Source organism: Amblyomma maculatum, chromosome 6, assembly GCF_055883805.1.
Source record: "Amblyomma maculatum isolate TAMU_Amacu chromosome 6, ASM5588380v1, whole genome shotgun sequence".
NCBI lineage: Eukaryota > Metazoa > Arthropoda > Arachnida > Ixodida > Ixodidae > Amblyomma > Amblyomma maculatum.
The window spans coordinates 38,530,014-38,548,617 of record NC_139349.1 but is presented as its reverse complement, the minus strand read 5'-3'; the positions used below and the strand labels follow the sequence as shown (position 1 = coordinate 38,548,617).

Here is an 18,604-nt window from a genome sequence, read left to right as displayed (position 1 = left end):
TCTGCTGATCCCTGAAGGTACAATGTTGACTGCGTCCGATATAAAGAAGTTGGTGTGGTGCTATAGTTAGCGAGTTTGCATGCTTTACGAAGCGTTATACAGTGGTAGACAGCAGACACAAAGTGACACGCCTGTATTAGTGATTTGCCTAGGCCAGGCCTGGTAGGTCAGAGGCGATGTTAAGTGAACGCTTACAGGATATTACTACCTCTGCGCCATAGATTAGCATATCTACATTTTGGTGTACAGTCACTGATTTGATTAGAGCTTTCTTCAGACTGATGACTTTATGTATATTCAGTCGACCTGGAAGAAAAATACACATTCTTTACCGAAAGCTATTTTGAAAATATTCGCCTGTGCTCAGTATTCTCTCAACATTTCGGATCCTTTCTGGCCATGTCAGAACTCTCCCTCTATACCCACATCCCATCAGCCAATAGCAAAAATGAATGAGCACGCTGCTCTGCTTCCGGAAAGGAGAATTACCTAGCGATTGGATGAATATTTTGTGCTTGTGACGTGGATCTCCTCCTTTGGATCCTGCTGCTGTTAGAATTCGTATCGCCCGAGGGATGGCACAAGAAGTGAGCAGATCTAACCTTTTTGAAGACTTCCCAGGCGTGCTTGCCCTGGACTGGTTTCAGATCGCCATGCACCACCGCCAAATCAGAGAATACAGCGTAGTCGCAGATTCCTTCCGTGATGGAATCCTCGATATGCAAAGTCTCGCTCACGGTACAGATAATCGTCTTAGGCTTTGCAGTAACTGTAGTCACCGCGAAAGCTGCAGACAGGCCGAAACCGTGAGAACTGCATGAGGTATGACGCGAAAATTCTCTTTGAACATATCTAGTTCTCTGTACAAATGCATTCGGGTGCAGTCCTGTCATCATGTATAAAATGATAAGGCTGGTTAGAGTTAAAATTTGTTGGAGTCTAGTGTCACAGCATTCAAAATATTTTAGGAAACAGCAGGTGCACAAAATTGACGTGCGTAAATCTGCTTTGGCATTTTCGGTTGGCAATGTTTTAGGCTGCCATTGGTATGCATCACAAAGTGCATGGTGAGCCTTTGAAAGTGGTAAAGGTATTGATTTCATATTCTGCCCATGAAAGTGTAGGGCTGTTTTATCTTCAAGCATTTCGGGTGGTGGGGAAGAGAGCGTCTCCGTACGCTGTTTGTAAATGCTTGTACCATTGTCGATTTATTATTGCAACCCCCCCCCCCCCCCCCTTCCCTCCCACGCCTTATGGCTCAGCGTCTATGCCATTCCAGTACTGATGTCAACGCAGTGGAATGAAACCTAAGCTACAATTATCGCATTATTTAGTTAAGATGAAAAATAAAAAAAAACGCACTTGTGCTACATGATATCATCGTACTTTAAAGATTTCCAGATTCTCAAAGGTATCTTTCATAACCAGTGCGATACTTTAGGACGTCAAAATCGACATACCATACGTCATAATCATCTGCCTGACTATACCCACTGCAGGGCGAAGGCCTCTCCCATATTCTTCCAATTAACCCGGTCCTGTGCTAGCTGCATCCACTTGAACCCTGCGAACTTAACCTCATCCGCCCACCTAACTTTCTGCCGCCCCATGCTACGCTTTCTTTCCGTTGGAATCCAGTTTGTTACCCTAAGCGACCATCGGTTATCCTTTCTTCGCGCTACATGTCCTACTGTCACCCGTTAATAATTAGGGGGTATTATTAACGATGCGCCCTTAATGGTGCGCACACTCCCAGACACCCTTAGAGTGAGTGGGGGTAGCTGTTCCGGTCGCGAAGGAGATGCCCTCGACTTGCGTGGCAAGCTCAGCCGGAATCCAACTACCTAGTAGTGACAGAAGGGGGTGGCCGTTTGGTGCCCAGCTGTCGCCGGTTCAAACCAGAGTAAGAATCGGAGTCAGAAGTAACAAACAAAACACAATTTATACACAGCAAGAGACGATACAAAGGAACACACAAGATCACTTGAAATACAACAGACGAGAGGTTCACAGAACACAGACGCTAAGCATGCAACTACAGAATGATTCAATAACACAGGCTTTACAACAGATCAAACACGAGAGAGTTACATAAACAAACACCAAATTGTTCACCGGGCACTGTTGCAGTCCGACGCCTCAAGAGTCACGATGTGGCCGCCATACGAGACGAGCGCCGCTCCCTTGAAAGTCCGTGGGCTTGCCAGCAGCGGGTGATCCCCGGGAGTCCAGCCGAAGCACAGGCGAACACGTCGCAAAGCACTGACGAACTGACTGACTGACTCATCAAGCGGCGCGGTCTCTTTAAATAGGGCGCGCCGCGTCTGTTTGTTAGCACGCGTCAAAGCTAGCGCGCACACAAACTTAGCTTCGCTGGTTATAGCGCTCTCTCTTCCTCCTGTCGAGCCGCGCGTCGCCATCGGCCAGGTCCCATAGAAGATGCTGGAATTTTCTAGCTGGTTCCAGTCCGATGAACCACCGTCCTCCCCGGGCAATGGGAAAGAGGGTCACGGCAACGCGTACAAAGCTACGCGCTCTCCCGCGCGGGGAAGGGGGCTTTTCTCTCTACGCCTTCCACGCGACGCCGTGCGGGCCTCGCGCCGTACCGGCTTGATGAAAATGGGCGCCGATTTCGTGACACCTACCCATGCCCATTTCTTCTTCTTGATTTCCACTAGAATGTCAGTGACGAGTTATTTCTCTTACCCACTCTGCACGTTTCCTACCTCTTAACGCTATCCCTACCATTTTTCTTTACATATCCCTCTGCGTTGTCCTCAACTTAAGTAGAACCCTCTTTGTTAGCCTCCACGTTTCATCCCCATGAGTAAGTACAGGTAAGATGCCACTGTTGTATATTTTCCTCTTGAGCGATACCGGTAAGCTGCTAGTCATAATTTTGGAGTGCTTAAGAAATGTGCTCCACCCCAATCTTACTGTCCTTGTTATTTTCAATTCATGATCCGGATCGGCGGTTACTACCTGTCCTAAGTAGACATATTCGCCTACTACTTCCAGTGCTTCGCTACCTAACGTAAACCGCTGTTCCTTCCCTAGGCTATTGAACCTTACCTTAGTCGTCTGCATATTGATTTTCAAGCCTACCTTTCTACATTTCCTGTCTAGGTCATCAATCATTCTTTGCAATTCATCCCCTGAGTTACTTAGCAAGGCAATGTCATCAGCAAATCGCCGATTACTGAGGTACTCTTATCCCTAACTGCTCCCATTCCAAGTCCCTGAATACTTCGTTTAAGCAAGCTGTGAATAGTACTGGGGAGATCGTGTCTCCTTGCCTAACACCTTTCTTTATAGGAATTTTGTTACTTTCTTCATGGATAACTATGGTTTCGTAATCAATGAATGCTATGTTTAAGGGCAGGTTATATTACGATCACCTGGTTTATGGTATGGATATGATTGATAGTAGAGTATCCTTTTTGAAAACCTGCTTGATCTTTTGCTTGGTTGTAGTCTAAAGTTGTCCTGATTCTATTAGCGATTACTATGGTAAATACCTCATACGCAACAGACACTAAGCATATTGGTCTGTAATTTTTCAAGTCCTTAGCGTCCCCTTTCTCATGAATTAAGATGCGATACGCACGCTAGCGTAAATTATTATCCATAGCGCATTAGCAATTTCAAGGAGACCCACGTTTTTCCACGTCAAGAACCACGTCTTTCCTAATTCTGTTCGTACCTATCTGTAAAAAAAAAAAAAAAGAAAAAAGTATGTTTTCTGCTCGTCCTACGATCTACCTAGAGTAGTCTTGACAATGGACTAGTTTTCGTGAATGACTGTTTCAAAGCAGAGATTCTGGTTACGTTACAAAAAAAAAAATGAATTGCAAAACGGGCTGGTTACGTTAACCGGCTGAGATATTACTTCTTAGATCCGCGAGTAGGCAACCCGTGAAGGCCATCCTGTTCAGCTGTTTAAAACAACTTATAGGAACTCATGCAGAATTGTAATGATCTCTATTTGTTACTTATTGGTCTGAGTTCGATCATGAATACTAGCTTACCCTCGCCGTGGAAAAGTACGGTGCCGCTTTAGGCGACAAAAACAAACGAAAACATGAAACTGTAAAGAACGAATAAAACTGCAAAAAAAAAAAAGAGAGGAAACGTTGCATTGACGCTGCCAAGCTTTTTTAATCTGCCACCGCATTCATATTTCATTTTTGTTCATGGCGGTTCACTTTCCGTGAATAATACCAAATTCAACAGTGGCCTCAGCGAGTGATACCGCTCGAGAAGTATGATATGTAATGCAACCGAGAGTGATAAATGGTGGTAGTAGAAAATACGCTCTAATAACTCGTCAACTTCGGAAAGGAAGGCAGTGCGCTCGGATAAAGAATATTCGCATGCGAATCACTCACGAGAGAGTAGATTTGGAAGAGCGGAAATCATTTGTTGATACTATATATATTTCAAAAAATGTATGGTCAATACAGGAAATTGTTTTTTTCTCCTCTTCATAAACTTTAGCTTTTTGAGGTCTAGTATCTCATGGTTGCATGGCCTAGCGTTGCCGCCGGTATAATGCGTCCGCTGCTGCTTTGTATCTATTTTTAATGGCCCCAAATATTTACAGACACCTTTTGTCCAGCCAATCCGCACGCATATGCGACAGGTGTCAGCGATACTTTGCTTATATTTGGTATCGTTAGCCTTCTCTTTGTCCGGGTATTGCTATGCCCTTTTCTTTACGTACTTGGTTCAGTAGAGTCGGTGGTTGGCTTCCTTGGTGTCGTCGTGTCTTCCTTCACAGGAGTATGGCCTCTGGTCGAAACTGGCACGCCTCGGTCAGTTATAACATTCACGTTGATTTTGTCGTCATCGTCTGAAAGAAGAATAATGGCATCGCGCAGTTCGTCATCCCTTATCTCTTATATAGCAAGACCTCACAAAACATTTTTTCTTGGCTGCTCGTATTAACTTTTCAAACTAAAATTTAAAACAGCGTCTGGACTTTGAGCCCTGCTGTAAGAGGAGAAATAGCACATAGGTGCCACAGTAAGGTTATCTACGAATAAAACTGTTTCATTAGAACCAAAGAAATGACATGATGAGCTAGATGTCTGCGAAGCATCCTTTTCTCTAGGTGTCACCTTACTATCATTGTGAGACGATGAATGTTATAACTTTAGGTACACCTGACAATAACTTGGTGATTTAAACACAATAAAGGTCATATTAAATCTGCGGTGCCGCGCCTTTAGAAACCTATGCACTCCGCGATGCACTGAGACCACCGAAAACACGATTCGTTCGTAATTTTCGACAAGCATACATAAAACAAATAACATTTTTTCTTAGTTTTGCGGCATGTTTGTCGATGCATGTTCTTCATGAGACAGAAAATGATCCGAATATTATTAAAGAAATATAGGTTGAGCAGTAGGCAATTTCAACCAGGTTGTGTTTTTCATTTTTCGCATCCTCCTCGAAAAGGGCAAATAATATTATTCGACATCAGATTCAAAAAAAAAATAATTTTAGATTGCTATGGGACGTCGTTCGTCGATGTGTGAGTCGCTGAGGAAAAAGACTTTAGAAATTTATAAATTTTCTGCATAACAGGAAGCTTGGGAAAAGAAATCGGGGGTTAGGGTCATTATGATATATCTTAGAAAATATGACGTGACAGATTCAAAGACTCCTGTCTACAGCATCTCTTGCGGATCGCCGTTGATGTACATGCGCTTTGCTATCGGTTTGATCACTACTCTCTGTCTTCATTTGTGTCTCCATTATCTCACACATACATTTTGTCGTAGTCGTAAGCTTCCACATTACGAAAAACACCGCCCTGCAAAAAACACATGATCCCGCTCTAACCAGACCGTATTAATGCTTCATTGGGCCTAGCGGAAGCGTTCCAAGTTCCAAGAGTCTCTGAGGGCTTGATTCTCATCTTATCTTCCCGTTTCAAAGGACGTGCCCGAGTTTTCTGCTACCGCCGCCACGGCCATGTCATGTGGTCGCGTGACGTCACTCGTCGTTGACCTTTTAGTGCTGTAGTTCAAATCAACTGTCCACTATCATCTGGAAGAGGCATGCCTGCGACGTTTATTGCAGTATACAGAAATACTCACATACTTCGATTATTCCGGGGTAGCGGTGAAGCCTCCTTCGAGTAAGTGACCAAAAAAAAAAAAAGAACAAAAAAAAAAGTCTCGCAGGGCCACGAATTTGGAGCCTAGGTTGAAGTAATAAGGCAAGTTTCGTTGGCCATAGTGTTAGAGAAATTTCGACAGCAGGTTTGGATAGAATTTCGATAGCTTGTTTGTTAACGGGCTAAGATGCCTATCTCTCAATATGCGATTCGAATGAGGCCGTCTTCATTGCGTTCATGTTCTCTGAGAGAGATGCACTAAATACCTTACTTATAGGCCACCTTCATATCTATAAAAGCTCTTTAAATACTTAGCTAAAAAATTTAAGGCGCCGCAAAGCAAATCGAAACGAAGAAAAACGTACGCATAAACTGGTCATATAAAATTTGGTATGTACCGTCTTTGCCAAAAGTAACCAGGCTGATCAGAAGGCTGCCGGAGCAAGTGCGCGGCCGTGTGGCGGCGTTGCGCTCGCTGTGGCTTATCGGGGCTCTTCAGCTCCGAGGGTACAACAGCTGACGTAACTTCACACCCTCACTATCGCCCGTTGTATGATAAAAACTCGGCGCGTATGATGTGCGGGCTTCAGTTTCAGGCATGCGAAGCCTGGTTGTGCCCAGCGAGGGCGCTCAGTATGCGACGGGCCTATTCGCTCTTCTCGGCAACTACAGAAAACAGAAAAGCAGGTGATAGTAGATACGGTGAGCTCTGGTTGTTCGCTTTTAAGACGAATATATGCTAGGTTTGCCTGACAGTGTTGCCCTGGAATAAGGGTTCCGCGAGCGAGAAAGTAATCATATGCATTTAATGGCTAAGCGTGAGGAAGGTTTCATTATAGTTCGTTACTTAAACTAAAACTTACCTACAAGCAAATGCAAGAATTTGTTGGAATCAATCATTGCATTTATTTATACACAGCCTCCCCAAGGTGTTAACACAATTTTGCAAGCCCCAAAGAGAGATAAGGTGGCTTGAAAGGGTTCACAAGCTTTCCCATATCTTTGCACCGGAGTCACGGCCCTTAAGCTGGCAGTACGCAAGGCACGTCGGAGAAGGCGTATTGAAATTTCGAGGTGTGTTATCATTCTCTAATGTGCAGGTGCATCAAACACGCCGGAAAGCGCAATTGTGGTGGTACGTTTCAGCAGTGGATTACAGAACACAAGCACGTATAATTATATAGCAAGAAACGCGACTTATAATATCGGCTTCAGGGCAGTTGCCGAGAAGAGCGAATAGCCCCGTCACTATAACAAGCGCCCTCGCTGGGCACAACCAGGCTTCGCACACGTGAAACCGCAGCCCACACCGACGTTGCCCGCACATCATGCGCGCCTAGTTTTTATCATCCAACGGGTGAGAGTGAGGGTGCGAAGTTACGTCAGCTGTTGTACCCTCGGAGCTGACGAGCACCGATAAGCCACAGCGAGCGCAACGCCGCCACACAGCTGCTTGCTTGCTCCGGCCGCCTTCGGAGCAGCCTGGTTACTTTTGGCAAAGACGGTACATCTTCTGGCGCTTAGCTAAGCTTGATTGCCGCTCAAATTTTTCCATCCCAATGCCGGCGCTGGATTTTTGGGCAGAACAGTGCCTTAAGAGCTGTCGACTAAATATTCGTTTACAACAAACCTTTGTGAATTGTTAAGCACAAAATTGCGATTATGCGTTTCTCTCCATACGATAATATAGGAAGTACCGTGAAGCTGATCGACAGAAAGCAGGCTGCCAGAGACTTTTAGAGTAACGTGGGAAGGCAGGTATTTACAATGCTGTCCCAACTCAATTTATTGCAGTGAAAGCAATACGATGCCGCAAATGCAAAAGAAATGGAAAAAGAAAATACAACTGTGCTTTTGCGGACATTTTGTAGAAATCCCCGGCTTGAGTACCCGTCACGAACCCGTCGCGAACGGTATCCATTCTTCTAGGTCCCGACACCACAGTTGCCTGTAAATACCGCACGCGCTCGCCGCCTCCCGCTGTGAACGTGAGGGGATAGCTTTCCCGATGAAGGCGGAGCGCGGAAATTTTCATTTGCCGCCATGCTCGACAAGTGAAATTGTCGCACCCCTAAAGCCCGTAAGACTAAAGCCAATCTTTTGTAACCTTCTTCTCAATGGATTACCTTAATGAAGTGCTGTAGGTAGCCGGCTCTCTCTGTGTATTACGTGCTACTGCAATAATAAGTGTCTGAGTGTATACTTTGTACTCTCGAGCAGGGGCCCATCCGCGGTGCGCGGAGGCAGGCATCTCAACCTTATATATATATATATATATATATATATATATATATATATATATATATATATATATATATATATATATATATATATATATATATATATATATATATATAATCTTCATTGCAAGAAGCTGGTTCCCTTGCAGACAGAAATGGGCACTGACTTACCCCTCGATTCTTCTTGGTTGAAGTCTGATGGGATAAAAGAAGCATACCAATATGCGGTTATCAACTTTTATTGCTTGCGTTGCATATGATGTGGAAGGTTTCGAAGCCAATATAATGGTTCAAAGATCTGAGAGCTCGATGAGATACAATAGAGCTTCTGAAGGAAGCACGTATAACTGTTCAACAATTTCCGTACTCGAATATGGAACCTTTTGCAGCTACAGTTATTTATCAGTTACTTCCATGCTACTCAATACATGCCGTTGACGGTCTTCCTTTCATACTTTCTGGTTGGTCGCGCTCTTTGTATCAAAGCTGCATTGTGGGTTTAGGGAGCTGAATGTTGATTTAAAATGCCGCAATGTATTGCCGTTATGATTGTGATTTTGCATACCATAATTCAGCATTATTTAGTCTAAGATTTGCCACGACGAATTCCATGCCAACATCACAAAGGTGCTTCTGCGCACAGCGAGTTGAAGGTTGTTCAATGCACAGACCAGTAACCAACCTTCTGTGAAACTGAATTCTGGGCGTGTCGGTGGGGGTTAAGCATTTTTCACAGCGCGAAAAACGAAGACGAATCATTCTGCACAGCGCTTGGTTTGTCTGTGTGTGTTTCTTCTCCGGTCTTTGTTCGCTCTGTGCAAAATGCTCAACTTTTCTGAGAGTGTTTTTTTTTTTTTTTTTTCCGTTCGCACTAATGCGGTTTAAACGAACTTTATATGATAGGTAGAAAATAAATAAAAAGCGTTGCGGCTAAATCAAGTGGCTACTTACATATTATGAAGGCGACACAGAGCGCCATAAGGAGCAGCAGCATCACTGTAATGAGCACCGCTCTCAGAAAGTGCATCGCAAATGACCTGCGTGAAAAATAATTTAAGGCACATTTTAATTTTGCCTCCCTAAAGAAAAGCAGTATGCAATAAACTATGTACGAGAAAGTGAAGTGACGAAATGCAGAGGAACTAGACGCCCTGTTTGTATGTACCAGCAAATCGGCACAGAAGGAAATTATCCGAAAACGGATTGCAAACAGCTGATCAGTCAATACATTTGTTATGATGCTGCGTACTATAATTGCACTGTTTTCTAATGCTTCTCGTGACACGCTCTCTGGTCGCATTTGTCAGCAACACTGAGGCTTGCAGATTTGCGGTCAATCAATTTGGGACCTTACGGTCCTGGCCTGAGATGTAAGAAAAATAGGCAGGGGATGGTATTAATTGGCTTTCATGCTCTAAGTTATAGCCAAACTCGACGTACGTGTACGCCTACTCCAAACCTACGTTCTTTTCAGCGCATTCAAGGGCAGAGTTGAAACGAACAAGTGGTGAACTTGAAGAATGACATTCCTACGTCAAGGCGGCGCATGTTTTGATTGATAGAAGTAATGAGAACTCTTTCGTTTCGTTTAAAACTAACTTAACTTTTGTTCAGTGGCAGAGGTTGCATAAGAATAGGTGACATACGGAAATTTTTTTCCACTCAAGTTTTTTTCATGTACCCTGAAAGTTTCGTAGAGCAAAACAAATTAGGGTTTTATAAAAGTATGGTTTTCGCGCGTTTGCTAAACCTGATTTGTATAGCGATATTACGAGTTGCAGAAAATAGGGGGCGCTGTGTTTTGTCCTTGTGAAGAACTACTTGCTTTGACTTCGCGTCCAATAAGAATCATATTCGAGTTGGTTAGTAGAATTTTAGGCGGGTAGGGTCGTCTTATAGACTCCAGTGAGGCGTGCCTCAAATTGGAGCTCTCGACGAAGTACGTGGGCTTGTCTTGCGCGCTTGTATTTCGAACTACAGATGCAGAGTTCGTGGAATGCAAGCAAAGGTTTTCGCGCCAGACGCCGCACGTGCCAGACTGTCGCCTGCGCTGAGAATCTGTTCGAGACGCGCTGATAGATGCAGTGCCTGTCTCACTCATCGCTGTAGATAGACTGGTAGGATGCATTGCGCAGTAGCATGAGGTTCTAATGTCCCAGAAAATACTGCGGCAGCGGCGTGAGGAACAAATCCGCAGGGAAGCAGGAACGAAAATCCTAATTTATCGGGAGAGTCATGATGTCACAGCCACATGACAAAAATACAGGTATCGCCGCCACCGCCAATGCTCGAAAGTACAAGTCACATAACCGACAAGGGATTCGCGAGGTTGCTTTACGTTCATTAGTCACACTTCTGAATAGCAGCTTGGGCATGTTGGTGATGCATCTTGAGGCAGCGCTCGTTGTGTCGTCTTCTAATCTTGTGCTCCCGTCCACGTTCCGCGCTGTTACCTCAAGACACTTCTGAAGTTTAAGTAAGTTTTGTTTGGAAACTGCATTTAGCCCGCAAGAGTCACGGCATAAAAGAAACAGGACCTAAATGTTGGAAGGCTTGGCGCCACTGCAGGCGCCAGTTTTGATGTGTTTCGGTTTCGTTTCTTAACAATCATATAGATATGCGCTCTGCAATGCATGCCCAGTTTGTTTTGCTTTTGAAGTGTCTCGGTATGAAAGCGCGGAACAGCAGGGGAAGCTCATGTTCTCTTCGGATGAGTTCATGCCTCGACAAACGCTCCCGTATTGCAAAATCCAGTATGAAATTTATAAGAATCATCTTCATTGGTTTATTGAGATGCATAAATTTGCACGAGACCTAGTGGAGCTGCCGTAACGGCTGGCTCTGTATTACTTGCCGGCACTGATCGCTTAGAAATGAATTGAAGACTGGCAAAGAGAGATTTAAAACGACATGGGTACCTCGAAAATACGAATAAAAAAGAAAGACTTCTTCGCATCGAGCAGAATTGGAATCCCGGCTCTTCGGTTTTCATACAAAGTACCTTCTTCGTGTGAACTTTTCTTCTTCTTCAGCTTTTTCAGCGATTTATAATAAGCATCGGAGTTTGGCGGTGTATATCAGAATATTTTAATATATGAATGTTCGCAGTTTGTGGCATAAAGAGGGCTTCAGCTGCACATGCGCCCTGCGAAGCAGCAACGCTCATAACTTCCCAGTAAGCCACCCAAGATGTGAACACTCAACGTGCCGCTGATAGAAGGAAACCTCGGTCCGTTCATATTAAATAGCGAAGGAAACGGAAGAAATGGCGCGAAGAAAGGCTCTATGTCGCACTTAGTTTATGTTCGGCCGCAATAAATAGACATTCTTGATATCTTGCTATTCAAGCCGCCTGAGCTTCGAAAAGAGTCGCACGTTCTGCAGAAACTGTGGTCGCTGATGTGGAGGCCAGTGTTCGCCGCGATAGCTTCGTTGTCTACCTCAGAAAAGTGATCTATGGCCGGTGCAAATGCAGCGACAGCTCCGGCTAGCGGTAGCTCTTAGTTTGCCTGCTGCTCTTGAGCACCGCTCGCTGCGCGCCAATTATCGCGGAGTACGTGTTTGTCTAAGGTTTTGAATCATTTTACCCATCTCAGTAGATGGGGGAAGTAGTTTGAATCACAGCAGCAAAGAAAAAAGAGAGCCTCGTCAACTTGAAATCGAAATATGTAATCATTGAGCAAGACTTGCGTTCTTTGCTTCCGGACAAGCCGCAGCTAAGTGACGAAATGCCGAAGAATTGTACTTTGCTAACATAGCAGTTGCGATAGTGTTGTCTTTAGTCTCGTTTTAAAGAATAGTTTAAGTGTCCCCTAATTGTTTGTGAGATGTTTTAACGTGATAGCACTAAAAGCCTCGAGAGGAAAAACGTGCATTGTTCAGAATTCTGTCATTGACCTGAAGGAAGTGACGCGGCTATCTGTACCTTCACAACTTTATTGCTTCCGTGTTTCCAACTCTGGCCGTTTTGGCAAGAGATATCTGGCTGCGTGTAGACAGACATGCGGGGATGCGCTAGCGCAACCATCAAACAATGACATAAAGGTCTAAATAAAATCACCAGCAGTTTCAGTGCTTCTGCATTGTGCACATATGATGTAATTAGGTGTCTCTACCAATTCTTTGCATTCTGCTCGTATCTCCATTTATCATTTTATAAATTATTATGCGTTCCCTATATTCTACGGATTACATATCTGTCTGCGAATGGACTAAGTATTGATGTAGGCCTGTTTTTGATGAGCCAAGAGACATTTCAGATAATACTTGCCTTCTCTTTATGTCTATAATGGAAAAAAGAAAAGAGGTTTATAAGTTATCAAGTTCTGTTCCGTTAAAAAGAGGGCACAATCTTTTATCAGGCGTGATATTAAGCATGCGCTAAAAGTCGACAGGCTCGTAAATAATTTTGTTGAGGCATGTCCACTAGTAAGTATGACTTTGGACATCTATCTCTCTGTCACGGCGAATATTAGGTACACTTCTGACCACCGATAAGAAGCCAACGTTGTGTACAAGAATGTGTCTCAGTTAAACATCGAGTTCACAAAGTCATAATTTTTTGTAACAGCCGTCTAGACTTTATACTCCGTATTCAACATCAATATATGTAATCAAACTTGCATAAAAAAAAAAAAACAGTTGCGAATTTATGACAAATTTTTGCTGCGTTCTACGAAGAACGACCGAAGCCCCAAATTATGTGGGAGGTTCGAAATGTGTGAAGAAGGTAATGTATTTTTAATGAAGGCAAAAAGAAAAGGTAAATCAATTTACAACACTATGTTTATTCCTCGGATTTGTTTCATTTCTCTTCTATTCGCGCATAATCCAAAGAGACTTTTAGAGGGAAATTATTTCGTTAGAACGATTTTATTAAATATAGTAAAATTGAGCACGAAGAAATTCCTAAGTTGACTATTTACACAAATTTTATGGAGAAGAAAAAGGACGAACATACCGCCCAAAAACGTATCCGTGTACGTATACCCTGGAAAAGAAATAGTGTCAGCGCTTCGCGTAAGAATTTGTGTAGTAATGACTGCACATAGCTATAGGTGTAGGCAAAAGAAGAAAAGTTAATTGCGTATGTAAATATAAAAAAAATATGTCCTAAACCCCATCATGGCTCGTTGAAATTCGGTAAGGGAACTAACAAAACTTGATTACTCAACGGAGCAGCAAAGAACAAAATCAGAATTGGTACTTTTCAGGATGACGATTAGCTGTCCGTAATGCATTCCACATTCTTGAAAGCGAAACATAAAATTCGATACTCATTTAGAACATCTACTCCCCTCATGAGATTTTAGTGGAAGTGCCGCTATCTTTAACTTTTAACTTTCCTTCCGACTAGACTGATATCTGCAGAAGTGACCATGTTCCCATTCCTTCGTGTACAGCCGCTTGTCGGCTTAACACGAACAATCAGCAGCGGAGCTTTGGGCTGACGCCACGGAGTGCTGGCAGCCGGGTGCGAGACAATGCTCTCAGTATATTTGCGGTGGTTTAGGAAGTATTTCAACTTGCCTGGTTTTGCATACGTGCGCGAATAATATTTAAGAATGCTTGTAGTGCGACATAGAATGGAAAGGATAGCAAATGAAATGGGCTAGCGGTACTCTTAACTGACTTCGCGCACACCACCGTGAAGGTCGTCAAGGGTGCGTGTGTGCTTGATAAGAAAACAGCAAAGCGTTTTCAGGCGGGATGAGGTCGCAACACCAAGTGAAACGCGGAAAGGCGCACTCTTCCCGATCGCGCTGTCTGCACGCTGCTCAAGCACAGGGCAAAGTTCAGTGAAGTCGAACTGTGCGCCAGCTATCATCAGCCGCCGCAAACACGGTCCACTGTCTCCGAACCGGCGGCTAGAGCTTCATGACGCTGGCGTCAGCAAAAGCCACGCTGTGATAATTCGTGTTAAACGTTAGGACGGCTGCATGCAGTGATATTGTGCAATGGAATCTCAACGTCTTGAAGCTGCTTGTTCATGCAGGCGCAAGGCGTCATTCCTTAAATAACCAGCGCGACCGGCATACTCTAAAGGACCAAGAAAGCAAGAGTCTCCTGAAGATAAAACTAAAGGTAAAGTAAATGTAACAAATATTCTTTTGGCATTGAGTATAGACCATAACACATGTTATTGTGAGAAAGATCAACATAAATCGCCAATGGCAATCGTAAACTGTGCAGAAAGTACATTTGAGATACAGCAAGCACCCTCACTGACATTTTCTGCTCTTTAGCGACACTATGTTCCAAAACTACTCGAATACTCGCTTCCTGAAAATTTTGCGGTTGCGAATGTATCATAATGCATTCACTCGACGTGCGTAACGCTAATGCAAGAAATATTGTTAACACTGGTGCCGAAATAATCGGAATTTCGAACAGAGAATCAAATACTCTCGCTTAGAATCGTTGAGCGAATCAAGTAACGTGCGTTCAAAACAATTCCAAATGAACGGACAGTATATTGAAGCGCTCGAATAGCTTTTGAATCACTGGCATGACGTACTTATCCCGAATGACGTAATTTCACTTCCCTATCTATATTTGATAACGTCGATCTGCTCTAACATTGCAAAACATGATGACGCAATAAGTAAGTGCGGTATGGGGGATTAGGATGGTGGATGGAGCAGCACTCGCAATATTTATACATTGCCTCCAGTATTGAGCACTGTTTCTAGGCTCAGCCAAGTTTATAAAACCTTGTATTGATGCCCCTATCTCGCATCTCATAGCCCAAACATAGCTTTCGCTCCTGTCACCTATAGAGGTGAGGTGCTAGCTGATCCGCAAGCGTCATCAATTAATAGACGACAATTCTCAGGTGAGCACGACATGACGGCCGCATGAAATATGCTCGCTATGTTTTGTACCCATAATGGGAGTCGTATCGTTTCCCCAACAGATATATAGTTGTGGCTCTGAAATCTATAGCGCCATCTCAAGCGCTATGTCTAGCGCTTTGTTTCTTCACATATATATTCTATTTTCACATTTCACAGGCAGCGAATACTTATTAAGGTATTTGATTCGTTTTATATTGTTTTAGCGAGATCCATTTGTATCATATTTAGTTTTTGTTACATTACCCGCACCTGAATGGCAAATCTGCACTATTTGATTTCTGCCCGCTGTGGTGGTGCCGTGGTTAAAGCGCTCGACTACTTTGCCCAAGAATGCGGGATCGAGTCCTGGCCGCTACGGCCGCTTTTCAAAGGAGGCAAGCAGCAAGGTGCCCGTGTACTGTGTGGTGTCAGTGCCCGTTAGTTAAAGAACCCCAGGCGGTCACAATTTCCGGAGTCCTCCACTACGGCGTCTCTCATAGCCTGAGTCCCTTCGATACGTTAAACCCCACAAACCAAACTATTCGTATTCTATTCGGCTTTATTAGCCATTCACTTTTTAGTGAATCTGTATAAAAAGAACAGAAACAAAAATGGATCAGGTTTTGATGAGTGAGCAGGCAAAACACTTTGGGCTCGTCATGAGGCGGACATGAGGAATTGCAGGTAAACTATCAAAATGACGTCTGGAAAATGTCCCGGTTGGTTCCAGAGTGAACGACTGTTTTCATTTACCTTGTGTCCCAAGGCGTTCCATCATGGTGGTTTCGCCACCTGTGACAAGGAAAATAGTTAGCCCAAATGAAGTTGTATAAAAAAAGCATGTCTTTTGTTCGATGTTCTTCCCGAAAACGATTTCTGGATTCTAGAATTAATTATTGGCTTGTATGCGAAGATTTAGTTAGTTGCAGTGCAATGTTAGCTTTTGCAGGAGTTCTGGAGTTGAGTGATATTGGCCGTCATGCCGCCATGTTCTCATCAACACTGGCAGATTTTATTTTTCGGCCGGAACTGGCAGCGCTCGGAGATTGTGATCATTGCAATCTTTAGCAAGAACAGGATCTTTTAATGTAAAGAAACGCAATGACAAGTGTCTACTGTATATTGCAATTAAGCGTTGGCTTCCTACTACGGGGACGTGACACGTCACTGCATTATATTTCAGAGCAACTTAACCGCTCATCACTAGCACAGATAGATAAACTAAATAAAATCTTAAATGCATAGATTGTACCGTTTTAGATACGTCCGTAGCAGTCATGATGTGCAAACGCGATAAGCTCTCCGCTGGGTGCCGTATAGATTGTGCGAGATATATCTTCAGGCTCCCGGCTAATCATTTCTGCCGCCTGTAGGATCATCTAAGGAGTGCAGAGGTGCAGGAACTAAATCTCTCGCCTAGCTGTTCAGGATAACCGGAGTAAATCTTAGCATCAGCTGAGACAGTCAAACTATTTGTTCATTGTTGAAAAAGAATGTATGTAACACAAAACTATCTCATCCACAAACTTTAGCTGCCCTATCTCAATGCACTTAAAAACACACGAACTTTTTGTCCAAGTGTTCTACCTCTGTGGACGGTGCTCATGCCTAAGTTTTCTTAGAGTGAATTGGTGTCGTATACTTCAAGAACGAGACAAGCAGCCTAATACTTCGAATTTCTAGCTATGACACTTGCGAGAATTACTTTACTGGGCGAAATACTAACAGCTTCTTGGTTAATTAGTTCGTGAAACGTTTGGTCCTGTATCCCTGGTCAGACGGCTTCACGTAATTTCTCAATGAAAACATATTTGACTATGTGACATGGCATGAGCCAGGGAGTCAAGATGTGTCGTTTTTAATGCTCCCCTGGGCTTCAAACATAGTCACTGGCTTCGGTCTTAAATAAAGCTCGCAAATAGGGGTAGGCCGAAAATTAAGTAGGTAGATGAGGGTTGAGAAATGGAGACAGCGAGCACAGGACTGGGTTAATTAGGTGAATATGAGAGAGGGCTTGGACTGCAACAGGTATACTCCGCCCGATAATGGTGATGACTCGAACCTCTAGGTTGAATGAAACTGATTAACGCGAGTATCGGATAGTAACCTGAAAGCGAGCGCCAGCTTGCCTTCGTGGTGCATGTAAATAGAGCAGGTGCGCGATAAACTGTTCTGAAACGTCGAAAAGGTCCTTACTTCATTTTGAGATGTCGCTTTAAAGAAAGCTCACTTTCAATGGCTGAGAGCTCAGCCCGCAGGTACAACGATGCACTAGTAATCTTGCGCACTGTTTAGCGCTTGCTTGCTCACTTTTTGATGCGTATTCAAAATCGGGCTTCGCCGTCTTTGGGGGAAGCGGCTGGACCACCGGCACACCGCTGCTTGGGTTGGGGGAGGCAATCTCTGGCTTCATGTCGTGAGGTTGCGATGATGCCTGGGAGGATTTGGCAGGACAGCAGCTTGCTGCAGAGGAAGGTAGAAATAAATTGGAAGAGGCTTAGCAGCAGGTAACAAGGAACAGTTAGTTTTAGAGCACGTGCCTCAAGAAATAAGGAGTAGACACCTTTCTCTCGGATCAGTCAGACACGGTGCGACTGGGTAGCTAACAGAAGACGGCTTTGTCTGTTTCTTCTTCTGCCACACGTCACTTCACGCGCCTAGCAGTAACTGAACACCACACCATTTAATTATAAAGTGAAACTTTACTAGAAGTGAGTTTTGTAGTGAGGACTACATTGGCCACAGTCTCGCCATTTCGGCGTGCCTGTTCGTGCCTCTCCGAAGAGCAAGTGCCTGCCCGAAGAAGAAAAAGAGGAAGAAGAAGAAAGAAAAATAAGAAACAAATGAAGAAGTAGAAGGAAACAAGGAGAAAGAAAAAAGAAGAAGAAGACAGATAACTCGGTAATTGATAGTGCGAGCGCGACAGGATTTGCGTTGCCTCAAACTTGTCAGTACTTACATAACTACATCACACCTACATCACACCTACATCACACACATCATATAGACAGATTCCCTTGCTAATTGTATTACAAATTTACAAGCTTCCAAATTTTTGCTGCGTACTTTTTCTTCCAATCAATTTTGTGATCTTAAATCGTATGTTTCTGTTTAGCTGACAATTACTTTAATGCACTAATTCAGTTTGTGTAGGACATTTGGCAGTCCGCACTGAACCCTGGCCAATCCCCCTTCGTGGATATGTGCCATATATCAAGGCAGAAGAAGAAGAAGATAGAGGTGAACGACAACAGCGAGTCGCGACAACGTTGTGACGGCGGTGGCCCCGGAGTTCGCGTAGAGGCGATGTCATACCGCTAGAAATCTTCTGAACCCGAATAAGAATGGTCAGCGAAGAAAGGCAAGGGGTGCTCATACGTGAATTGAGTCCCCTGTGGTAT

At 43.9% G+C, this 18,604-nt stretch overlaps 1 protein-coding gene across 1 annotated transcript in view; it reads right to left on the bottom strand.

The window, feature by feature from the left end:
• The window catches only part of LOC146185572 (uncharacterized), a 34,854-nt gene extending 17,238 nt beyond the window's left edge, over window positions 1-17,616 (bottom strand). The window contains exons 1-4 of the mRNA XM_084607860.1: window positions 17,514-17,616; window positions 15,957-15,995; window positions 8,539-8,562; window positions 603-787 (exon numbers count right to left, since the gene is read on the bottom strand). Coding sequence (XP_084463986.1) covers window positions 603-787; window positions 8,539-8,562; window positions 15,957-15,995; window positions 17,514-17,616 — 351 coding nt within the window. The remainder of the gene's footprint in view (window positions 1-602; window positions 788-8,538; window positions 8,563-15,956; window positions 15,996-17,513) is intronic.
• Between the last annotated feature and the right edge of the window lie 988 nt (window positions 17,617-18,604).